The 18,170-nt window shown below is 45.0% G+C and overlaps 1 protein-coding gene across 1 annotated transcript in view; it reads right to left on the minus strand.

Annotated features, from left to right (window-relative positions):
- The window catches only part of ADTRP (androgen dependent TFPI regulating protein), a 26,782-nt gene extending 10,986 nt beyond the window's left edge, over window positions 1-15,796 (minus strand). The window contains exons 1-3 of the mRNA XM_077353205.1: window positions 15,374-15,796; window positions 12,980-13,114; window positions 2,508-2,609 (exon numbers count right to left, since the gene is read on the minus strand). Coding sequence (XP_077209320.1) covers window positions 2,508-2,609; window positions 12,980-13,114; window positions 15,374-15,535 — 399 coding nt within the window. The 5' untranslated portion in view covers window positions 15,536-15,796. The remainder of the gene's footprint in view (window positions 1-2,507; window positions 2,610-12,979; window positions 13,115-15,373) is intronic.
- Window positions 15,797-18,170: the final 2,374 nt, after the last annotated feature.

The raw sequence follows: 18,170 nt of genomic DNA on the forward strand, positions 1-18,170 counted from the left end.
TTAGCAGTTTTCTTTTCGGTTTCACTTGCAATAAGTAAAACTGACAAAGGAAAACGATTATCACAGAAGGAGGAGAAAGCAGTTCACTCTCAGGGTCTCCCCCCCCCCCAAAAAAACCCCTTTGCTCCCTGAACAAATGCCCTATTAGTCAATGGCTTTTCAGCAGACAAAAACGCATGAGGCATTTCACTCTGACTGGGTAAAGAATCCATCACTTTAGCCCTCTGTGTGATTAATCTGCAATTTTGATTTATTTATCACGGCTGTTTAATTAAACGAGGGGTAGTCAAACTGTGGCCCTCCAGATGTCCATGGACTACAATTCCCAGGAGCCCCCTGCCAGCGAATGCTGGCAGGGGGCTCATGGGAATTGTAGTTCATGGACATCTGGAGGGCCGCAGTTTGACTACCCCTGAATTAAATGCTTGGTTTTCTGAATACAGTTCATTGGTCTACCGGCTTAACGGGGATAGCAGGATACCAAGCACATTTTCAACTTGCATGTAGTTAAATACTGCACAGAAGGTTTAATGCTTCCCCCCCCCCCTCCCACAAGTCTACTTTTTTCCTGAGGTGGTAGTTTTTTCAAAGATAAGACTTTCCATGTTGACTCAGCTGTATTGCGCTCTCTCTTAGGGTGTGATGGAACTCCTGGATGTGGCAGAAGATCCTGAGGAATGCTTTAATTCATGGGTAGTCAACCTGTGGTCCTCCAGATGTTCATGGACTACAATTCCCATGAGCCCCTGCCAGCAAATGGGTATTTAATTCATGCTTTAATTCATGGGTAGTCAACCTGTGGTCCTCCAGATGTTCATGGACTACAATTCCCATGAGCCCCTGCCAGCAAATGGGTATTTAATTTATGCTTTAATTCATGGGTAGTTGACCTGTGGTCCTCCAGATGTTCATGGACTACAATTCCCATGAGCCCCTGCCAGCAAATGGGTATTTAATTCATGCTTTAATTCATGGGTAGTCAACCTGTGGTCCTCCAGATGTTCATGGACTACAATTCCCATGAGCCCCTGCCAGCAAATGGGTATTTAATTCATGCTTTAATTCATGGGTAGTTGACCTGTGGTCCTCCAGATGTTCATGGACTACAATTCCCATGAGCCCCTGCCAGCAAATGGGTATTTAATTCATGCTTTAATTCATGGGTAGTCAACCTGTGGTCCTCCAGACGTTCATGGACTACAATTCCCATGAGCCCCTGCCAGCAAAAGGGTATTTCATTGATTCAATTATCAAGGACCCCCATAAACCTTCCTCACATTTTTCAGTTTGTGGCCCCCTTCACATTTATTTATTTATTTAATAATTTAATTTACACCTCACCACTCCTGAACCGGCTCGTGGCGGCTAACGGTAGATAAACCCATGGCCCCAGAGGAGAAGGGCTGGTCTAACCTCTTCCACAAGTTTGTTGTGAGAATGAAACAGAGCTATACATGCTTCCCTGAGCTTCACAGAGCGCAAGACCAAAACGTGGCAGAAAGCACAGTGATTCTACAGAGCTGCTGAATGGTTTTTCTTGCTGGGAATTCTCATGGCACAGAGGATATTTCTGTAGCACAGCACAGTGCTGCTGGAGCCAGCAGTACAATGTTGTGATGTGCACAGAATGGTGAGTGAATCTAGGCTGAGAAGGAAGATTATTTCATTCATCCCAGCTCTTATGACTCAGTCTCGCCCCGAACTTCTCTTCCCACCTAACCCCAAGAGGATGTGCCATTAACTTAATACACACCCACACTTTCTGCAGGACCAGAAGCATCTGCGCCTTCAACATCCCCCTTTTTGTTTTTGACAAAGGTAATTCAAAATGAAATTTCAAATGCAGGATGGCACAGAAGCATGTAACCAGCCCTCCAACACGCCTTTGATGCCTCAGCATGCATTCACTGATCAGTTGATCTGCTTTGACATACTTTCAGCTTCTTTCACCAGTTCCAAAATCCCGTCATACATCCACTCGTATCCCCAGACCTTCTGTATTGTATAACATTCTGTTTACGCCAACAGAAGTTTCCATTCTTTTTGTCTGCACTGCAGTAACCTAGAAAGTTTCTCTCTACTTCCCCATTTAATGACTTCATGTCTTTCCACTGACTTAAACTTGGCTAGCAACGATTCACTGACATTTCCCTGTGGGCAACACACACAGCCCAGTTTATGGAGATAGTTCTTGCTAAGCAACTGGAAGGATCCCACTCCCATCATCAGAAAAGAACTTCATTAACTGAGTTTAGTCTACAGAATGCCCAGCAGAACCCAATGGCAATGTAAACCAAAGAGGTATGATGTCAGGCCAGAGAATTCCTGCTGTACAAACTGAAGAGAGGCATTTTTTCAAGCCCAGCATAATTAGTTCAGTGTCCAGAATACCCAGCAGAACCCAATACCACTGTTGTACTACAGGGCAAACTCACCAAACTCAGCACAACAACAACAAAAAATCTTTCTGCTTGCAAAAGTCATTTGTTGCAAAGAATTATACTTACCATAGCATGATTCAGCCACTCAGGAATGACTGCTTCAATGCCCTTGGGATAAATCAGCTCCCGGTCATAAATGCATACTATCCAAAAGAACATGGACACAAACTGGAACAACAAAAAAATTAAATTCATTTTTGTGAGTGTAATGGTGTTAAATGATTATTTATCATAGGGTGTGTGTAGTGTAGCAGCCAGGCAAGAGATGTTTGGAGGTGGTCTGCCTCTGTGTCATGACCCCTAGTGCTCTTTGGAGGAACTACCACTCAACTACTTGGAGGTCCCCCATCCAAAGCAGGTTGCCCCTGCTTAGCTTCTGAGATCTGATGGATAAGGCTTGCCTGGGTGATCCAGGAACAATGACTCAAAGAAGATAGAATGTTCCATTTGGTGCATTTTCCACCTACTACTACTACTACTACTATTATTATTATTATTATTATTATTCAAATTATTTCCCGCCACTTCCTTACGGCTCGTGGCGGGTTACAGTGTCTTAAAATCCCCATTAAACCCAATTAAAAGACATAAAACATTAACAACATGGCGGAAAATCAGTAAAACCCGACCCCCCCCCCACTACTAGCGGGTGGAGAAGGAGGTCCTGATGATGTTCACTTCAGATCCCAGATCCCAGTTCGATCTTCTCTCTGCAATTTTGCTTTTCTGGTGTCAAATTAATTACAACACAAAAAAAGGACCATTCCCCTTTGACTTACATTCCCTGATACCTTTGAGCTGATATCCTCTTGATATTATTAAAACACTAATATAAGGAAATACTGTAGGATTTTTCCACACTAATATTTCACTATTGTTACAACAATCGTATATTGGAGGACTCAACCACTGAAGAAGATATTGAAAATGGAAATTATCTAGAAACCATTATGGTTGATTCTTCCTGTATATAAAAGTTGTATTAAAATTGAATGTATATATTGTTAGAACAAGAATATTGCCTTGGATAGGTAAAATTAATTATAGCAATCTTATAGCAGAGAGACTGCAGTAATTAATTTGGGTAAAACAGAAAAGCAAAATCACAGAGAATGGTGGGAAATGGGGTGTACATACAAGTGGTAAAAACTAGGAAAAAAGCTTGAATACTGATTCAGCCCCCCCCCCCTCAAAAAAAAGTTTTTACCTAAACTGAGAATCCCCAGTTTTTGGACTTGAATCACAAAAGGCCAAATCACTTGGCTTTTGCCTTGAATTCCTGAATCTGCACAACAAACAGCTGATCCCCAGAGAAAAATCTCTCTGCTGGATCAGCTGAGGGCAGCAATTCTGGAAGAAGACGGCTTTCCCAAATTAAGCATAAACTCAAATCTCAGTATTGAAACTGGGATTCAGGTTATCCTGAATCAGTTTGGGTTCATTTGACCCGAACTTGAAATCTTCCCCACTTTTTTTACACATCCCAAGTCTGAAATGCACTGAATTGAATGCTGATAAACACACAAATGGCAGACTTTTATCCACGGGCAAATGAAGATTATGGCTCTAGATCAGTGGTTCCCAAATTTTTTCAAGCCACTGCCCTTGATTTTATAAACTTACCTACAGTGTCCAATACCCTAACCTACTCTTAAAAGGGATTATTCAGAACAGCAGGTTGCAGGATCCACTAAGGAAGATAACAATAAAATTCAAAACAGTAACAATTAATTTCACATTTATTCAAAATCCCATTAAAACCCCTTAGTTTAATTTCTTCAATAAAACTGATAAACTTGATCTACTGACATCAGCTTTTCAAAGTCTGATAGAATTTTAAGAATTTTAATTACTGCATTTAGTAATGCAGCTTCACTGTTCAATAAATTCTTGACGTTACCGACAAACTTGATAAAATGATACCAGTTGCCCATGTTTGGTTTAAAGTCCCTTAGCAGGAGTTTTAAAATCACCATGTTTAGTAAACTGGAGTCAATTTTGTTGCTTGGAGAGAAATTGGATGGCCACACTAAATCCACATTTCACTAAATATGATGTTAAACGCAGAAATGAGCTTCTTAACTATGGTCCACAGTGCAGGTCAGTGACCAGATATTTCCTTCTGTAATCAAAACTCTTGGTACAACTTGTTAAAATTTGGCTTCAGCTCTTCCTCCAATAACCTCAAGATCTGAAAACGGAATTTCCATGAAAAGAAAATCCTCAAATTGGTCAGATGTATCTTCATCCAGCATATTCAAATAGTCATAAGAAACTTGAAGATTATCATCTTATACCCCAAGTTTCTCTTTTATTTCAGACAGGTGTGGAAATCAGTGTAGCTCATGACCACATATATTATGTTCGAACAGAGCTAACGTTAAAATAAACATCGAGATGACAGATTTGGCCTTAATAAGATTGACCTTGTTTCCTTGGAATTGCAAACGCATTTAACTGAACTTTGCAAATGATGATGATGTTATCCGTTCAGTCGTGTCCAACCCTCGGCGATTCTATAGGAAAGTTTTTGCCATGCGTCTCTGTCAATGACCGCCTCTTTCAGTTGGTTCATGGTCATCCCTGTGTTGGCTTTGATTGTGTTGAGCCAGCGGATCCTTTGGTGACCACGTTTCCTTTTGCCGCTGACCATGCCGAGCATCAATGATTTTTCTAACAAGTTTGATCGCATGATGTGTCCAAAGTAAGTGAGCTTTGGCCATAATATCTTGTCTTCTAATGACATAGTTAACTTGCTCCCCTCTAAAACTGTCTTGTTGAAAATTTTGGCTGTCCGTGGTATTTGCATCATTCTAACACCAGAATTCGAAAGCATCTATTTGCAAATAGTTCTGTTAAATAAGCTACGTCATGCCGGATCTCTTTGAATTCATCACTGAGCAAAACATTCTAGTGGCACACCAAGGGGGTGGGGGATGGGGGGGGAGTTCACCCCAGGCACAGGTTGACCTTTGAAGGAGGCCCTCCAAGCAGGCATCATCCTGCTACCTCCAACTGAATGCCTTCCTTTTCATTTTTAAAATGCAGTTCTCATTGCAGCCACTAAGGGCACAGGGAAGCCTGAGCACAGCAAAAAGTTCTAAGATCCCTTTCTTCCAAGACTCAAGCAAACTTCCTTAACAGATCCTACTGAGAGCTGCAACAGTAATTGCCAGCCTGCAGGTCATATTCTCTAACAGAATAGTAGCTTTTCTCTCTCCCTTTCTTTGAACCTAGTTCCTTGCACCCAAATCTTGCAAAGTAGTTAGGTTGCTGCAGCAAGGGAACACAACCTTTCCCTCTCTTCATTTTCTCTCTCTCTTTACTACAAGTTTCTCATTCATTTCTATCTCCATTCACCTAATTTCCCTATGTACCCCCCCCCAGCCCTATCTTACTTGGTGACAGAATTCATTTAAGAATAGTATAGTACCAGTGTTAATATAATGCTGGAGTACAAAAATACCCCCCCTTCAGTTTCTACTGCAGATTTTTTGGTTTGACTTTAGTCCTTTGAAAACAATGGAGGATCAGGCACATTCTCTTTAAAGGTAATGTGATTTCTAACATCCAGTCTGGTGAATCTTATGAGCAATATTTTGTGATGCTTTGGCTAGCGTTAGTAAAAGTTAGTACAAAGGTAGACTCAAAGCTCTCAAAAATGCCTTGTAAATATTTGGGACAGTCATCTCTTGGACTTCAAAATGGAGAACAGAATCTTTCCAGAGTGTCTGTTCAGAAGACGAGTGGTGTGATAGAATTTATTTATTTTCGCTGTCAAGTCACAACTGACTAATGATGACCTGAAGACCAGTCGATCCACAAGACGAGAAAAAGGTCGACAAGAAGGCGAGTCAATTGGAAACCACGGGCAACCTTTCAGGGACCTTTCTTGAAAGAGACTAAAGATTGTTCCTTTAATTATGAGCCCATGATCAATGATTCACTGGCATTTGACTATATGAAATAAGCAGGCAACTGTTTCTATAGAACTGCCTTATTGACTCACCTTCTTGTTGACCTTTTTCTCGGCTTTGGAACTTATGTCTTTTCAGACAAAACATTTAGTTCAACAGTGGAAAATGAAAGTGTGACCAAAATAAATTTGATTGAGAGAAATTCCATTGTGTTGTAAGCCTATTCTATGATGTTTGAGAAGTGAAGCCGGTGCTTAACTATTAAAATATTCCTCAATAACATTCTATTTTTTTTTAATTCTTATAAAAATATTTTCATTTATTTCAGGATTTCTGTACCACCAACCAGGTCTGAATGTAATACTAGGAGCAAAGCCCATTTTGAAAATGGGCATCGAAAGGGGTGAAGGGAACAAAGGAACAAACAAGGAACGAAGTCTTTAAAGCCACATCAGTATCATCCTTATTTACAACAAATTGGCCATACTCTTCGATAGGAGTCCGCAGGCTTTTTCAATATGGTGAAACAAAGGTCAAAACCATCATCCTCATTTACAACAATCATTGAGAGCATGGGCCTTGATTTTATTCACTGCAGTAGTGACAGCAGGGGTGCATGGTAATTGGTCCATGGACATCTGGAGAGCCAAAGTTTGGCCACCCCTGCCATAGTGAATGAAGAAGAAGAGTTGGTTCTTATATGCCGCTTTTCCCTAATAGGAGGAGTCTCAAAGTAGTTAACATTTGCCTTCCCTTCCTCTCCCCACAACAGACACCCTGTGAGGGAGGTGAGGCTGAGAGAGCCCTGATATTACTGCTCGTTCAGAACAGCTTTATCAGTGCTGTGGCGAGCCCAAGGTCATCCAGCTGGATCCACGTGGAGGAGGAGCGGGGAATCAAACCCAGCTTGCCAGATTAGAGTTATAGTTAAAATGTTATTATATTGGCCACTGGCTGTCACAGTCATATGAAAACAATATCATACAAAAAGGTATATAACCAAACAAATGGTATATAACAGTATGCACAAAATGATTAAATCTAAAATAGTGTGATCAATAAAACATAGAAATAAGTTTGGCATTTTAAGAGAAGACCGTCTGACGCTAGAAGTGCTGTTTGCATAAATCGGCCCTAGCTTTCCTGGCAGCCAGTGACAAAGTGCCACTCCAGTGGAGACATAAGGATCTTTGTCTGACAACAGAAAGGTCAAGGTTCTCAACATTGTAGTGCCCCAGGGCAGTCGTTTCCGAATAAATTTCTTTCTCAGGTCATCACAGAGAGGACAGTCCTGGACACAATGTATGGGGTCCTCAACTGCCATATTGCCACATATACAAAGCCAGTCTGAAACTGGAGTGAAGAAATCTTCCCCTGCAGACTGCAGGCGGCATGCTTGGAACCTCAGGTAGGTGAATGTCATCCTTAAGGCTTCAGGCACCCTAGTCAGTCACTAAATACTGAGCAGCATACACCTGAACTGTCAGGATCTGCTAGTATAGCAACATCCTACCAGGGGTTCAGCATGTGTGTGTGTGTGGGGGGGGGGGAGGTGGGAGCTTCACTGCTCTAGCCTGGGAAGGATACGTTCTTTTACTCATCTGTGTTGTTTACTTTGTGCTGTGCATTTGACCTGTGGCGTAGGCTAATGGATAGGGTTATCTTGGCAGGATGGCACCGGAAGATGCAGAAGCTAAGGTGTTAGCTTGGCCTTGGGTGCTGAAAGTAGCGCCTGGGTGTGACTGTGTTCTTGGGGTGTTTTCATGTCATGGGGGGGGGGGTGCGGTGACAGGGAAATACATTGATCCGTATTTACCCAACAAATCAAGTTGCAACACGAAGTATCATGAGCTCTATTTCACTTTATCAATAGACCACTTTTGCTGACATATCGGTTCATTGAAGAGTCGGTGGGGACATGATATTAATGTACAAAACTGCCTTATACTGAATCTATCCTTCAAGGTCATTATTGTCTACTAGGGCTGACAGCAGCTCTCTTTCACATTGCCTACTGCCTGGGCCTTTTAAGCAGGAGGTACTGGGGATTGAACCTGTGACCTTCTGCATGCCAAGGAGAGGTGTTTCCACTGAGCCTCAGCCCCTCTCCAGAATCCCTGCTCCACCTATAAAGTTACCTTCACTGTTTTTGCATCTCCACCTGCTCAGACTGAGGGCTGTCAAGGAACAAAGGTTGATGTGTCTTTAAAGCCACACCAGTATCATCCTCATTTACAACAAACTGGCCATACTCTTCGATAGTAGTTCCCAGCCTTTTTCAATATGATAAACCAAAGGTCAAAACCATCTGGTATGATGGTGACCCATCCAATGTTTGTTTTTTTGGTACCTTAGGCAAATTACAACCTCAGCACCTTGCTAATTCAATATTCCATTTTCTGCAGTGGCATGTCAGATGTTTTTGAGAAACCTACAAACATTGTGAACCCCCCTAAAACACGTGACTCTCTGCTTTGCATTTGAACAACCTGTGCTTCTCCATTACTCCCTCTCATCCCCCCAGGGGGTCTAAGAAACTCATGCCAGTAACTATCAGGAGACATATATAACAAGCTTTGTTGTTAAGATGTTTGAAATATTATTTAAAAATCACATGTTTATGCAGTGAAGAAAACTATCAACTGATATATGACATGGAAAATACTGCTTCCAGGGCCAGATCTTGGATTCCAAAATAGAAAAGAGAGGGCGACCATGCGGAAGGGCTAACCTGCAACCCACTTTCAAGAGGATTCATGACACACTTTTAATCCCAACCCATAGGCTGGGAAACACTGCTCTTGGGAAGTATTTGTGACAGGCAGATTAAAGTGCAAGGATTAAATTTTGGTTATCTGATCCTTCCACCCAAAAGCTGTTTTGTATCTTGTTGGGCGTGATTCTACTCAGAGCACAAGCGCTCCACCTTGGAGAAAACCTGGGGCAAGGCTGCTGAAGGATGCTGTCCACTAAAAACATTATGCCTTGCTTATAACAACAACCACAAAAACAGCTTCCTTGGTTCAGCCCTTTCCATCTCAAGTTTACCTGGAGAAAGGGGCAAGCATTTTCTCATGTGGTTGTAGATAGGATGGCACCAAAAATGTCCTACTCTCTTTCTGTCAAGGGTATAACCAGAAATAAAGGGTAACAGTTACTATGTTTGACACCCCCTCAAAAAAAGAAAAGAAAACATTTCTATGCCCAAAAACAGAGCTAGCCTGGCTTTCCAGTTAAAAATGACAACAAGGGAGCTCAGTTGCCCAGAACAGAACAGCCTTGGAGGTCAAGAAACAAAATAGTAAAGCCATTATATAGCCTCGTGTAGGTTAGAAGCCATCAAGCCTCTGTCTATTTTCTTTCTCATAAAAATAAAATTAACAGAGAAGAAAAATTATTCACATGAAATGAAGGGCTGTTATATAATTAGGGGCTGCAATATAATAATAAATAATAAATAATAAATAATAAATAATAAATAATAAATAATAAATAATAAATAATAAATAATAAATAATAAATAATAAATAATAAATAATAAATAATAAATAATAAATAATAAATAATAACCGATAACCGATAACCGATAACCGATAACCGATAACCGATAAACGATAAACGATAAACAATAAACAATAAACAATAATCTACTGACAGTCTGACTCTCAGAGAGTATGTGGGACACATACCTGCTCTGGGGCTACTTGGTCAGGTCCCCCTCCTTCCCTGGCAAACACGCACACACACGCACATAAACAGATATACAAAGATGCCCTTCCCTTCCTCCCCAACCTCATTTCCCCCCTTACCTGTTGGTTTCCCAATCTCTCTCCCTCCCTTATAAGCAAATGCACACACAAACACACACACACAAACAAACAAACACTCCCTTCCCCCCTCCCTCTTCCTGCTTACATTCTCCATTGCTGTCTTGGACCCTGCTGGTCGCACAGAAGCTGCCTAGCGCGGCCACTGCCAAGGCCTTGGGTGCAGGGCAGCTGCTGCCTCGGCCCCTGCTGGGTGTGCAGTGGCTGCCTAGGTCCCTGGGACCGGCATGGCTGCTGGCTGGGCCCTCTTTACCTTCTGGCACACTTTGTGAGCGAGACAATGTATGTCACATCCATATTCATTCCTGTTTGGCAAAGAGTGCCAGAAGATCTACCCCACATTAAAAATTAGATACATAAGCAACCAATTTTTCCCTGTTTCCTCGTTGTCCAAATCTTAACCATCTATCCATTATCAATAGGTATTGAGGCCTAGGAGCAGAGTGTATCGGAGAATGGAAAAAGTGCCCAACTTCAGATGATTCAAAGATGGGTGCGTTAGATCAGTGGTCCCCAACCTGCGGGCCGCCGGGCCGCGGCTCCCTCTCCCCGCCCCCCCCCCGCAGTAAAAAACTTCCCAGGCCGCAAGCTTGCGGCCCGGGAAGCTTCTTACTGTGGGGAGGGCGGGGAGAGGGAATCAGGGCAGGGCCGCGCCCGCGCGTCCCGCGGGTGCGGCCCAATCCACGGGCGCGGCCCGATTCGCGGGCGCGGCTCGCGGGCGCGGCCCGATCCGCGGGCGCGGCCCGCGGGCGCGGCCGGGCGCGGCTCGCGGGCGCGGCCCAATTCGCGGGCGCGGCCCGCGGGCGCGGCCGGGCGCGGCTCGTGGGCGTGGCCTGCGCGGTCCCTGCGGGCGCGGCCCAATGCCCTGCCGGTCCCCAGCCTAATAAAGGTTGGGGACCACTGCGTTAGATGACGACCAAAAAATATTCATAGGTAAGAGAAAACTGTAGTTGGAAGAAGAAGAAGAAGAAGAGTTGGTTCTTATATGCCACTTTTCCCTACCCAAAGGAGGCTCAAAGCGGCTTACAGTCGCCTTCCCATTCCTCTCCCCACAACAGACACCCTGCGGGGTGGGTGAGGCTGAGAGAGCCCTGATATCACTGCTCGGTCAGAACAGTTTTATCAGTGCTGTGGCGAGCCCAAGGTCACCCAGCTGGTTGCATGTGGGGGAGTGCAGAATTGAACCCGGCATGCCAGATTAGAAGTCCGCACTCCTAACCACTACACCAAACTGGCTCTCGTTGTTATTTTAAAATAGACTTTATTATGATAAAAAGGTAGCAAGAATGAATTAACAATTTTCTACATATTTTCAGATGACAACATTTCATATACAGATAATCTTATACGGTGTTTAAAATTATAAGATAATGACATGTTGCTCTGCAGTAGATGAGCTAAATTCAAGTCCAGGAGCAACTTAGAGAACAATAAGATTGTTGGGGGAGGGGGGATGAAAGAGCTATGAGAGAACTGTGACTGGCCCAAAGCCACCCAGCAGCCCTTATGTGTCTCAAAGCAGCTAACAATTGCCTTCCCTTCCTCTCCCCACAACAGACACCCTGTGAGGTAGGTGGGGCAGAAAGAGCTCTGAGAGAACTGCTCTGTGAGAACATCTCTAAAAGGACTATGACTACCTAGGCCACTGTAACCCAGCTGGCTGCGTATGGAGGAGTGGGGAATCAAACTAATGCAAGAACAACTCTGAAGAATCTGTGGCTGGCCCAACGTCACCCAGCTGGCTGCATGTGGAGAAGTAGGGAATCAAACCTGGTTTTCCTAATTAGAGGCTGCTGCTCTTAGTCACTACACCAAGCTGGCTCTCATGAACTGATACCCTGAAAATCTTGTTGGTCTTTAAGGAGCTGTCTGATAATGAATTAGCACCCTTATTTTGCAGTACGGTGAGATACTATTAGGCAATGATGTTAAAATCCTCCAAATACAGGCATTTCAATTGATCAAGGCTTCTTCTCAGAAGGAACTTCTAACCTGTGACCTGCTTTTGGGGGGAGTAATATACTTTTATGGATTCAGTCAACTGCTCTCCTTTAACCACAGGCCAGCCCAATCCGGTCAGTTCTTGGAAGTTCAACAGGGCCAGCCCTGGCTAGCACTTGGAAGGGCCACCTCCAAGGAATAACGGGGTGTGTGATGTGGGGCTGATAATGACTCTTGCCTGGGAGCTGGACCATCTCAGAGCTCCTTCAGCCCCACTGACCTCACAGGGGGTCTGTGGAAAGGTGTTCATAAGCTACTTTCAGACTCCTTTGGGTGGTGATAAAAACGGGGCATAAAAACCCCTTCCTCTTCTCTGCCCCAAAGATTCTCAAAGTGGCTTACAATCGCCTTCCTTCCCTCACCAATAGTCACCATGTTAGGCAAGTGGGGCTGAGAGATTTTTGAGGCAAAATGTGACTGCCCCAAAGTTACCCTCCAGGCTGCGTGTTTGGGAGGAGTGGGGAATCAAACCCAGCTCCCCATATTAGAGTCCACCATTCTTGACCACTACACCACAGAGTGATGACTTGACCCATAACCTACATGACAATATTACCTAAACCAGGGGTAGTCAAACTGTGGCCCTCCAGATGTCCATGGACTACAATTCCCAGGAGCCCCTGCCAGCATTCGCTGGCAGGGGCTCCTGGGAATTGTAGTCCATGGACATCTGGAGGGCCGCAGTTTGACTACCCCTGACCTAAACCATCAACTCTGGCTAAGAACCGCCATTTTGTAATAATTACAGTTAATACAGTGCTGTCGTCATGACGACGGCTTGCTTGTAACTTACCATAGAGAGAGGAAAACCCAGGGATCCGAAGAGCAAGTCTCTGAAAGGCAGGAGGAACTTGGCAGCTCGCTGTTTCTTCATTAACGTCAACACATCAACCAGCAAGGAGATGCCACACAAGGCAGCCTGAAGAAGCTAAATTAATTACAACTAATGAGCACATCTTCATCCAGTTTCAATTGTACATGCCTCAATGAACTCCCTTCTTGTACTTCAGGGAGCCTTTTTTTCCAGACCAAACCATGAATCAGCACATGGAAAACTGCTGCAGGCTTAATCTATCTTATTTACTAAAAGCGTTTTAATAAATTAGTTTAGGTGGCAAGCTTTAGCAATGTCTTGTTTAATGGACTTAAATACACACTGGGGAGAAGAGGTGGCTTTGTTTAGCCCAAATGTGCAAAGATTATGAAACTCATTTAAATACATACCTTTTCCCATTGGCATTAATCCTGCCTTTGGATGGGAAAGGCTGGGTTTAAGACTGGGTTAAGGCTAGGCCTTGGCCTAGCTCAGTCTTGTCAGATCTTAGAAGCTAAGCAGGGTCAGCTCAGGTTAGTACCTGGATAGAAGATCACCAAGGCAGTCAAAGAATCAGAGTTGGAAGGGACCATAGAGGACATCTAGGCCAATCCCCTGCTCAATGCAGGATTATGTAGGAGCTGTACTGATCCACCTTTTACTTTGGAAAACCCACAGGGGGGGCCAGATGTTGGCTGCAACTGGATGGCACCATATATACAAAGAGCCTTCTTCCAATTAAGTAGCTCTTCTAAGACAGGAGGCCAGTTAAACTGGAGGAAATCTCCTCAAGGGCTAGGAACAACGCCATCATATATAATGTATTAATCCAAAGGGATTAAAATAGTTTATCTGCAAAGTAACATAGCTCATCTGTGCTGTTATTTATTGATTCATTTCGTATATGGCGTGGGTATAGTGTAGCCAGGAGATTCTACTATTCTAGGATCATCTGGCAGCCAGGAAAGAGATGTCAGGAGGTGATTCGTTACTGCCTGCCCTCACGTCATGACCCTTGTGGCCCTTGGAGGTCTCCCATCCAAATACTGGCCAGGGCCAACCCTTCTTAGCTTCTGAAATCTGATGCAATCAGGCATGCCTGAGCTAACCAGGAAATGATTGTACAAGTCACTATCAAAACAAGCGGCTCTTTTACATGGGTAACTAGTTCCTAAGGGCTACCTCTGCTAACCAGTGCTGAGACATCTGACAGTCTCACCTGCACAGGGTGATAACATTGTTCAAGATTCCAATGTGGCTTTCCCTTGACAGAAGAAGTAATGTGCCTCTTTGTTAACAGAGCCAACTGGAAGTGATGTGGTTTTCTGTGTTGCGCTTAGAAACCTAATTTAAAAACTGTTGACAAGTTAACTGTAAAGAGATCCTAATTCACAGCCGTCTAAACTTTGAGATCCAAAAGGCTATATTAGGTATGGCCAAGGGTTTGAGCATACCACCTAGTGGGGGGGGGGGGCATCATCTGGGCATGGAACTGGGGTCACTGTGGGCAGGCAGGTAGATGTGAATTTCCTGCATTTTGCAGGGGGTTGGACTAGATGACCCTGGAGGTCCTTTCCAACTCTATGATTCTATATATTCAGTTTCCATGACCCCTCCTCCCAGCATAGCTGTTTACAACAATTAGAAACATGAAATTTAAACAAAAACATTAACAACCATTAAAGCTCTTAAGAACTGTAGCTGCCAGTCATTGCTGTTAGGAACCAAGGAATCCCAATGTTCCTGCCTCTTCAGTCACCTCTTTCCCCTGGTTTATAGGACGGACTCCTGCAGCAGGGCACCTAATTTTAGGATTAGGAACTTCTACCCAGCAGGAGGAACAAATAAGCAAGGTCCCACCCTATGCATAGTCTCATGAAAGACAACTTTTAGTTGTGAAATCACCACATCGGGAGAACACACCTGGAGGCTGAGCTGCTTTTCCCCCACCCCTTTCAAAGCAGCTGAATATATTCACTTTTGGGAAAGTCCCTGTAGGACAGAGAACACCGCCCCAGGGAGAAGAAAGTTCGAGTTCAGCGGCACCTTTAAGACCATTCAGGTTTTGTGCACTGGAAAGTTTAAGCTGTCCAGTGCAGGCACGTTTCTTCGGAGGTACTTTCAGAGGGCAGCCCCCCTGGTCTATAGTAAAGCCCCCTTGAGATTGGAGCAGCAGGGGAAAAATGTGAGGCCAGGGGCCCCGTAAAGACCAACACGGGTCTTTACCGACGCCTGAGCGGCTCCGGTCACCCTTGGACGGTCGCTGTGGCCCCTGCACGACCCGCGCGCAAAGTGGGTGGGTGAGTGGGTGTCCCTGCCTCCCCCCCCCCCCCGCCGCGCCTTTATGCCCAGCCGCCCCCCGGAGCTGCTTACCAGGTTGACAATGGTGAGGAACTTCCAAGGCCCGCCATAGACCACGATTTCCCGAGGCACGTCTAAGACCTGCGACAGATCAATGTGGACGGTCCTAGAGAGAACGAAGGCGAACCAGACGAAAACCAGGCCGTGCCACAGCGCGGCGCCGGGGGGCTGCATGGCGGAGCACCCGCGGACAGGCGCCTGAGCCCAGCCGAGCCGCGCACCTGGGACGGGCGAACTGCGCCGGATCCCTCCTGTCGGTGTCCCTGCGGCGCTCTGCGGTCTTTCTTCGCCGTGCAGAAGCCGCGCTGGCCCCGGGATTGCCGGAAGATTAGCGGGCCGGCGACGGCAAGTTCGGGCGCTTTATAGCGGGCGGGAGACGGCTGCTTTGCATAAGCGCGGCGCTGCCCGTGTTGCTCAAGGCCAAGCGAACCGGCTTCCCCAACTGCGTGACTTTCCTAATTGCTCCTGCGAAAGGAGGTCAGGTCAGGTTGAAATCACTTTGAATGATAATTTCAAAGGATCCTTGTTTACCCGCCCATCCACAGCATATATAAAAACAATAAGTGTCACTTTAAAACATTCTATAATCAAATTAATTTAAGGTGCAGACGGCAAGGGTAAAAGTTTGGCTGATGTTTTGAACAGGGAGGCCAGAATTATGGCATAATTCCTGGCCTCCCATAGGCTGGGGCACTTTGATTGATCTATTGAAGGATTTGGCAGTGTGATCCTTCCACTCAGCCCTTTGCACTCCGCATGTAAACCCCAAAAGTGTGGTTCAAGACCCTTAGAAGTGACAGAAAATTATTTTCAAATTGCCCATTACACTTATGTGTCAATTGCACTATATATTCAAAGCACCAAAGCTTTCTCCGTAAACGAAGCAAAATGCAATCTATTCATTGCTCCTATTCCCTGTCATCTTGGTTGCCCAAACCAAGGGAATATACTCACTTCATTACCACACACTGGGTGGAAGAAGAAGAGCTGGTTCTTTTGAGAGAACTTAGACTGGGTTGAGGTCGCCCAGCTGGTGGAATGTGCGGGAGGAGAGAGGGATCAAATTTAGTTCTCCAGATTAAAGGCCGCTTCTCTTTAACCAGTCCATCACACCGTCTCTTTACTACACCACACTGCCTCTCAAGGGAATAGAGGCCTGTTCAAGAACTGAGAACTTACCACATCATGGAAGAAAGGTTTGATTACCTGTGTGTTCATCTCCTACACACTGTATTTTTTCCACCACATTTCCTTGTTGTCCTCCATCTTAACTGATAGCCTTTTAATTGTTTTAATCGTTTCTTAAATCCTGCCTCCTGAAGCAGTTGTCTCATACTTCCTCATGGCAGAGAAGAAGAGCTATTTTTTCTTTGTACTTTGCTTTTTACTACCTAAAGGTATCCCAAAGTGGCTTACAAACTCCTTCCCTTTTCTCTCCCCACAACAGACGCCCTGTGAGGTGGGTGGGGCTGAGAGAGCTCTGTGAGAACTGTGACTAGCCCAATGTCACCCAGCTGACTGTATGTGGAAGAGTGGGGAATCTAACCCAGTTCTCCAGATTAGAGGACGCCACTCTTAACCACTTCCCTGTGCTGGAGCCCAGGGGTCCTACTAATGGGGCACTTTCCTCCGGTGCCTTCCAGAAGTTGTTCTGAACCTCTGACTCAGAAGAAGTGAGGTACCTTGTGCTTTCTGTATCTTTGTTACGGTACTTAACTAGTTGTCCCTGGGAATGTGAGCTTTGATTCAGACATGTAAATACCCAAGGACTCTGGACCTTGGCCTTGTTGATCAGGCTCCAGGAGTCAGCTGCTGCCAGCGTGTTCCAGTTTTGAAAGTGAGAGGCCTTGCATGGACTAGATTTTTGCAGTCCAGGTGCTGAGCGATAAACCCAAATATATTCCCTGTTAATTAAAAAAGGAGATGTTTAAACAAAATGGTGCTGTGGTTAACGTGACCGCCACATGGTACAGTGGTCAATGGTACATGGTACATGGTACAGTGGTGATACTAGCACTGCTGTGATGCTTGCTGGGTGGCTCCTCTGACCTGGAAATCCTAATCTCGTCAGAACTTGGAAGCTAAGCAGGTTCGACCCTGGCTAGTATTGGGATGGGAAACTTCTAATCTAAGGTGACCAGATTTTAACACTGGTAAAGCGGGACACCATTGTGTGTGTGTGTGGGGGGGGGAGGTTCTTAATATATATATTTTTAATTTCAACATAAGTACAATTTGCCAGGTGCCCCCAGATGTCCCTCTAAAAGTGGGACAATCTGGTCACCTTATTCTAATCTGGCGAGTCGGGTTCAATTCTGCGCTCCCCCACATGCAGCCAGCTGGGTGTCCTTGGGCTCACCACAGCACTGATAAAGCTGTTCTGATAAACCACCCCACAGAGTCTCTGTTGTGGGGAGAGGAAAGGCTTTGAGGAGCACAGAGGCAGATAGTGGCAAACCACCTCTGAACATCCCTTGCCTGGCTGCCTGATGGTCCTTGGATTTCCTGGTTACACTACACATGCCATACAGAGGGCCTGCAAAACGCAGCTTGTCCGCCAGGTTATTGGATGAGGCTGAGCTGTGAGGATGATCTGCCCCCCCTTATAGCAACAGTAGTGAAGACCAATGAGCACCCTCTTTCTCCCCCCCCCCCCCTCTAGGATGGGGTATCGAGGGATGGTTTAGATAAGGCTTGAGTTTTTTGTCGCATCTTGGTTTATGGTGTTTTTACTTGTGTGTATTGTTGTTCTGTAGGTTTTAATGTATGGCTTTATTTACTGCTGTTACTCGCCTCGAGCCTCCAGGGA

The sequence above is a fragment of the Paroedura picta genome, chromosome 9 (genome assembly GCF_049243985.1).
Source record: "Paroedura picta isolate Pp20150507F chromosome 9, Ppicta_v3.0, whole genome shotgun sequence".
NCBI classification, from domain to species: domain Eukaryota; kingdom Metazoa; phylum Chordata; class Lepidosauria; order Squamata; family Gekkonidae; genus Paroedura; species Paroedura picta.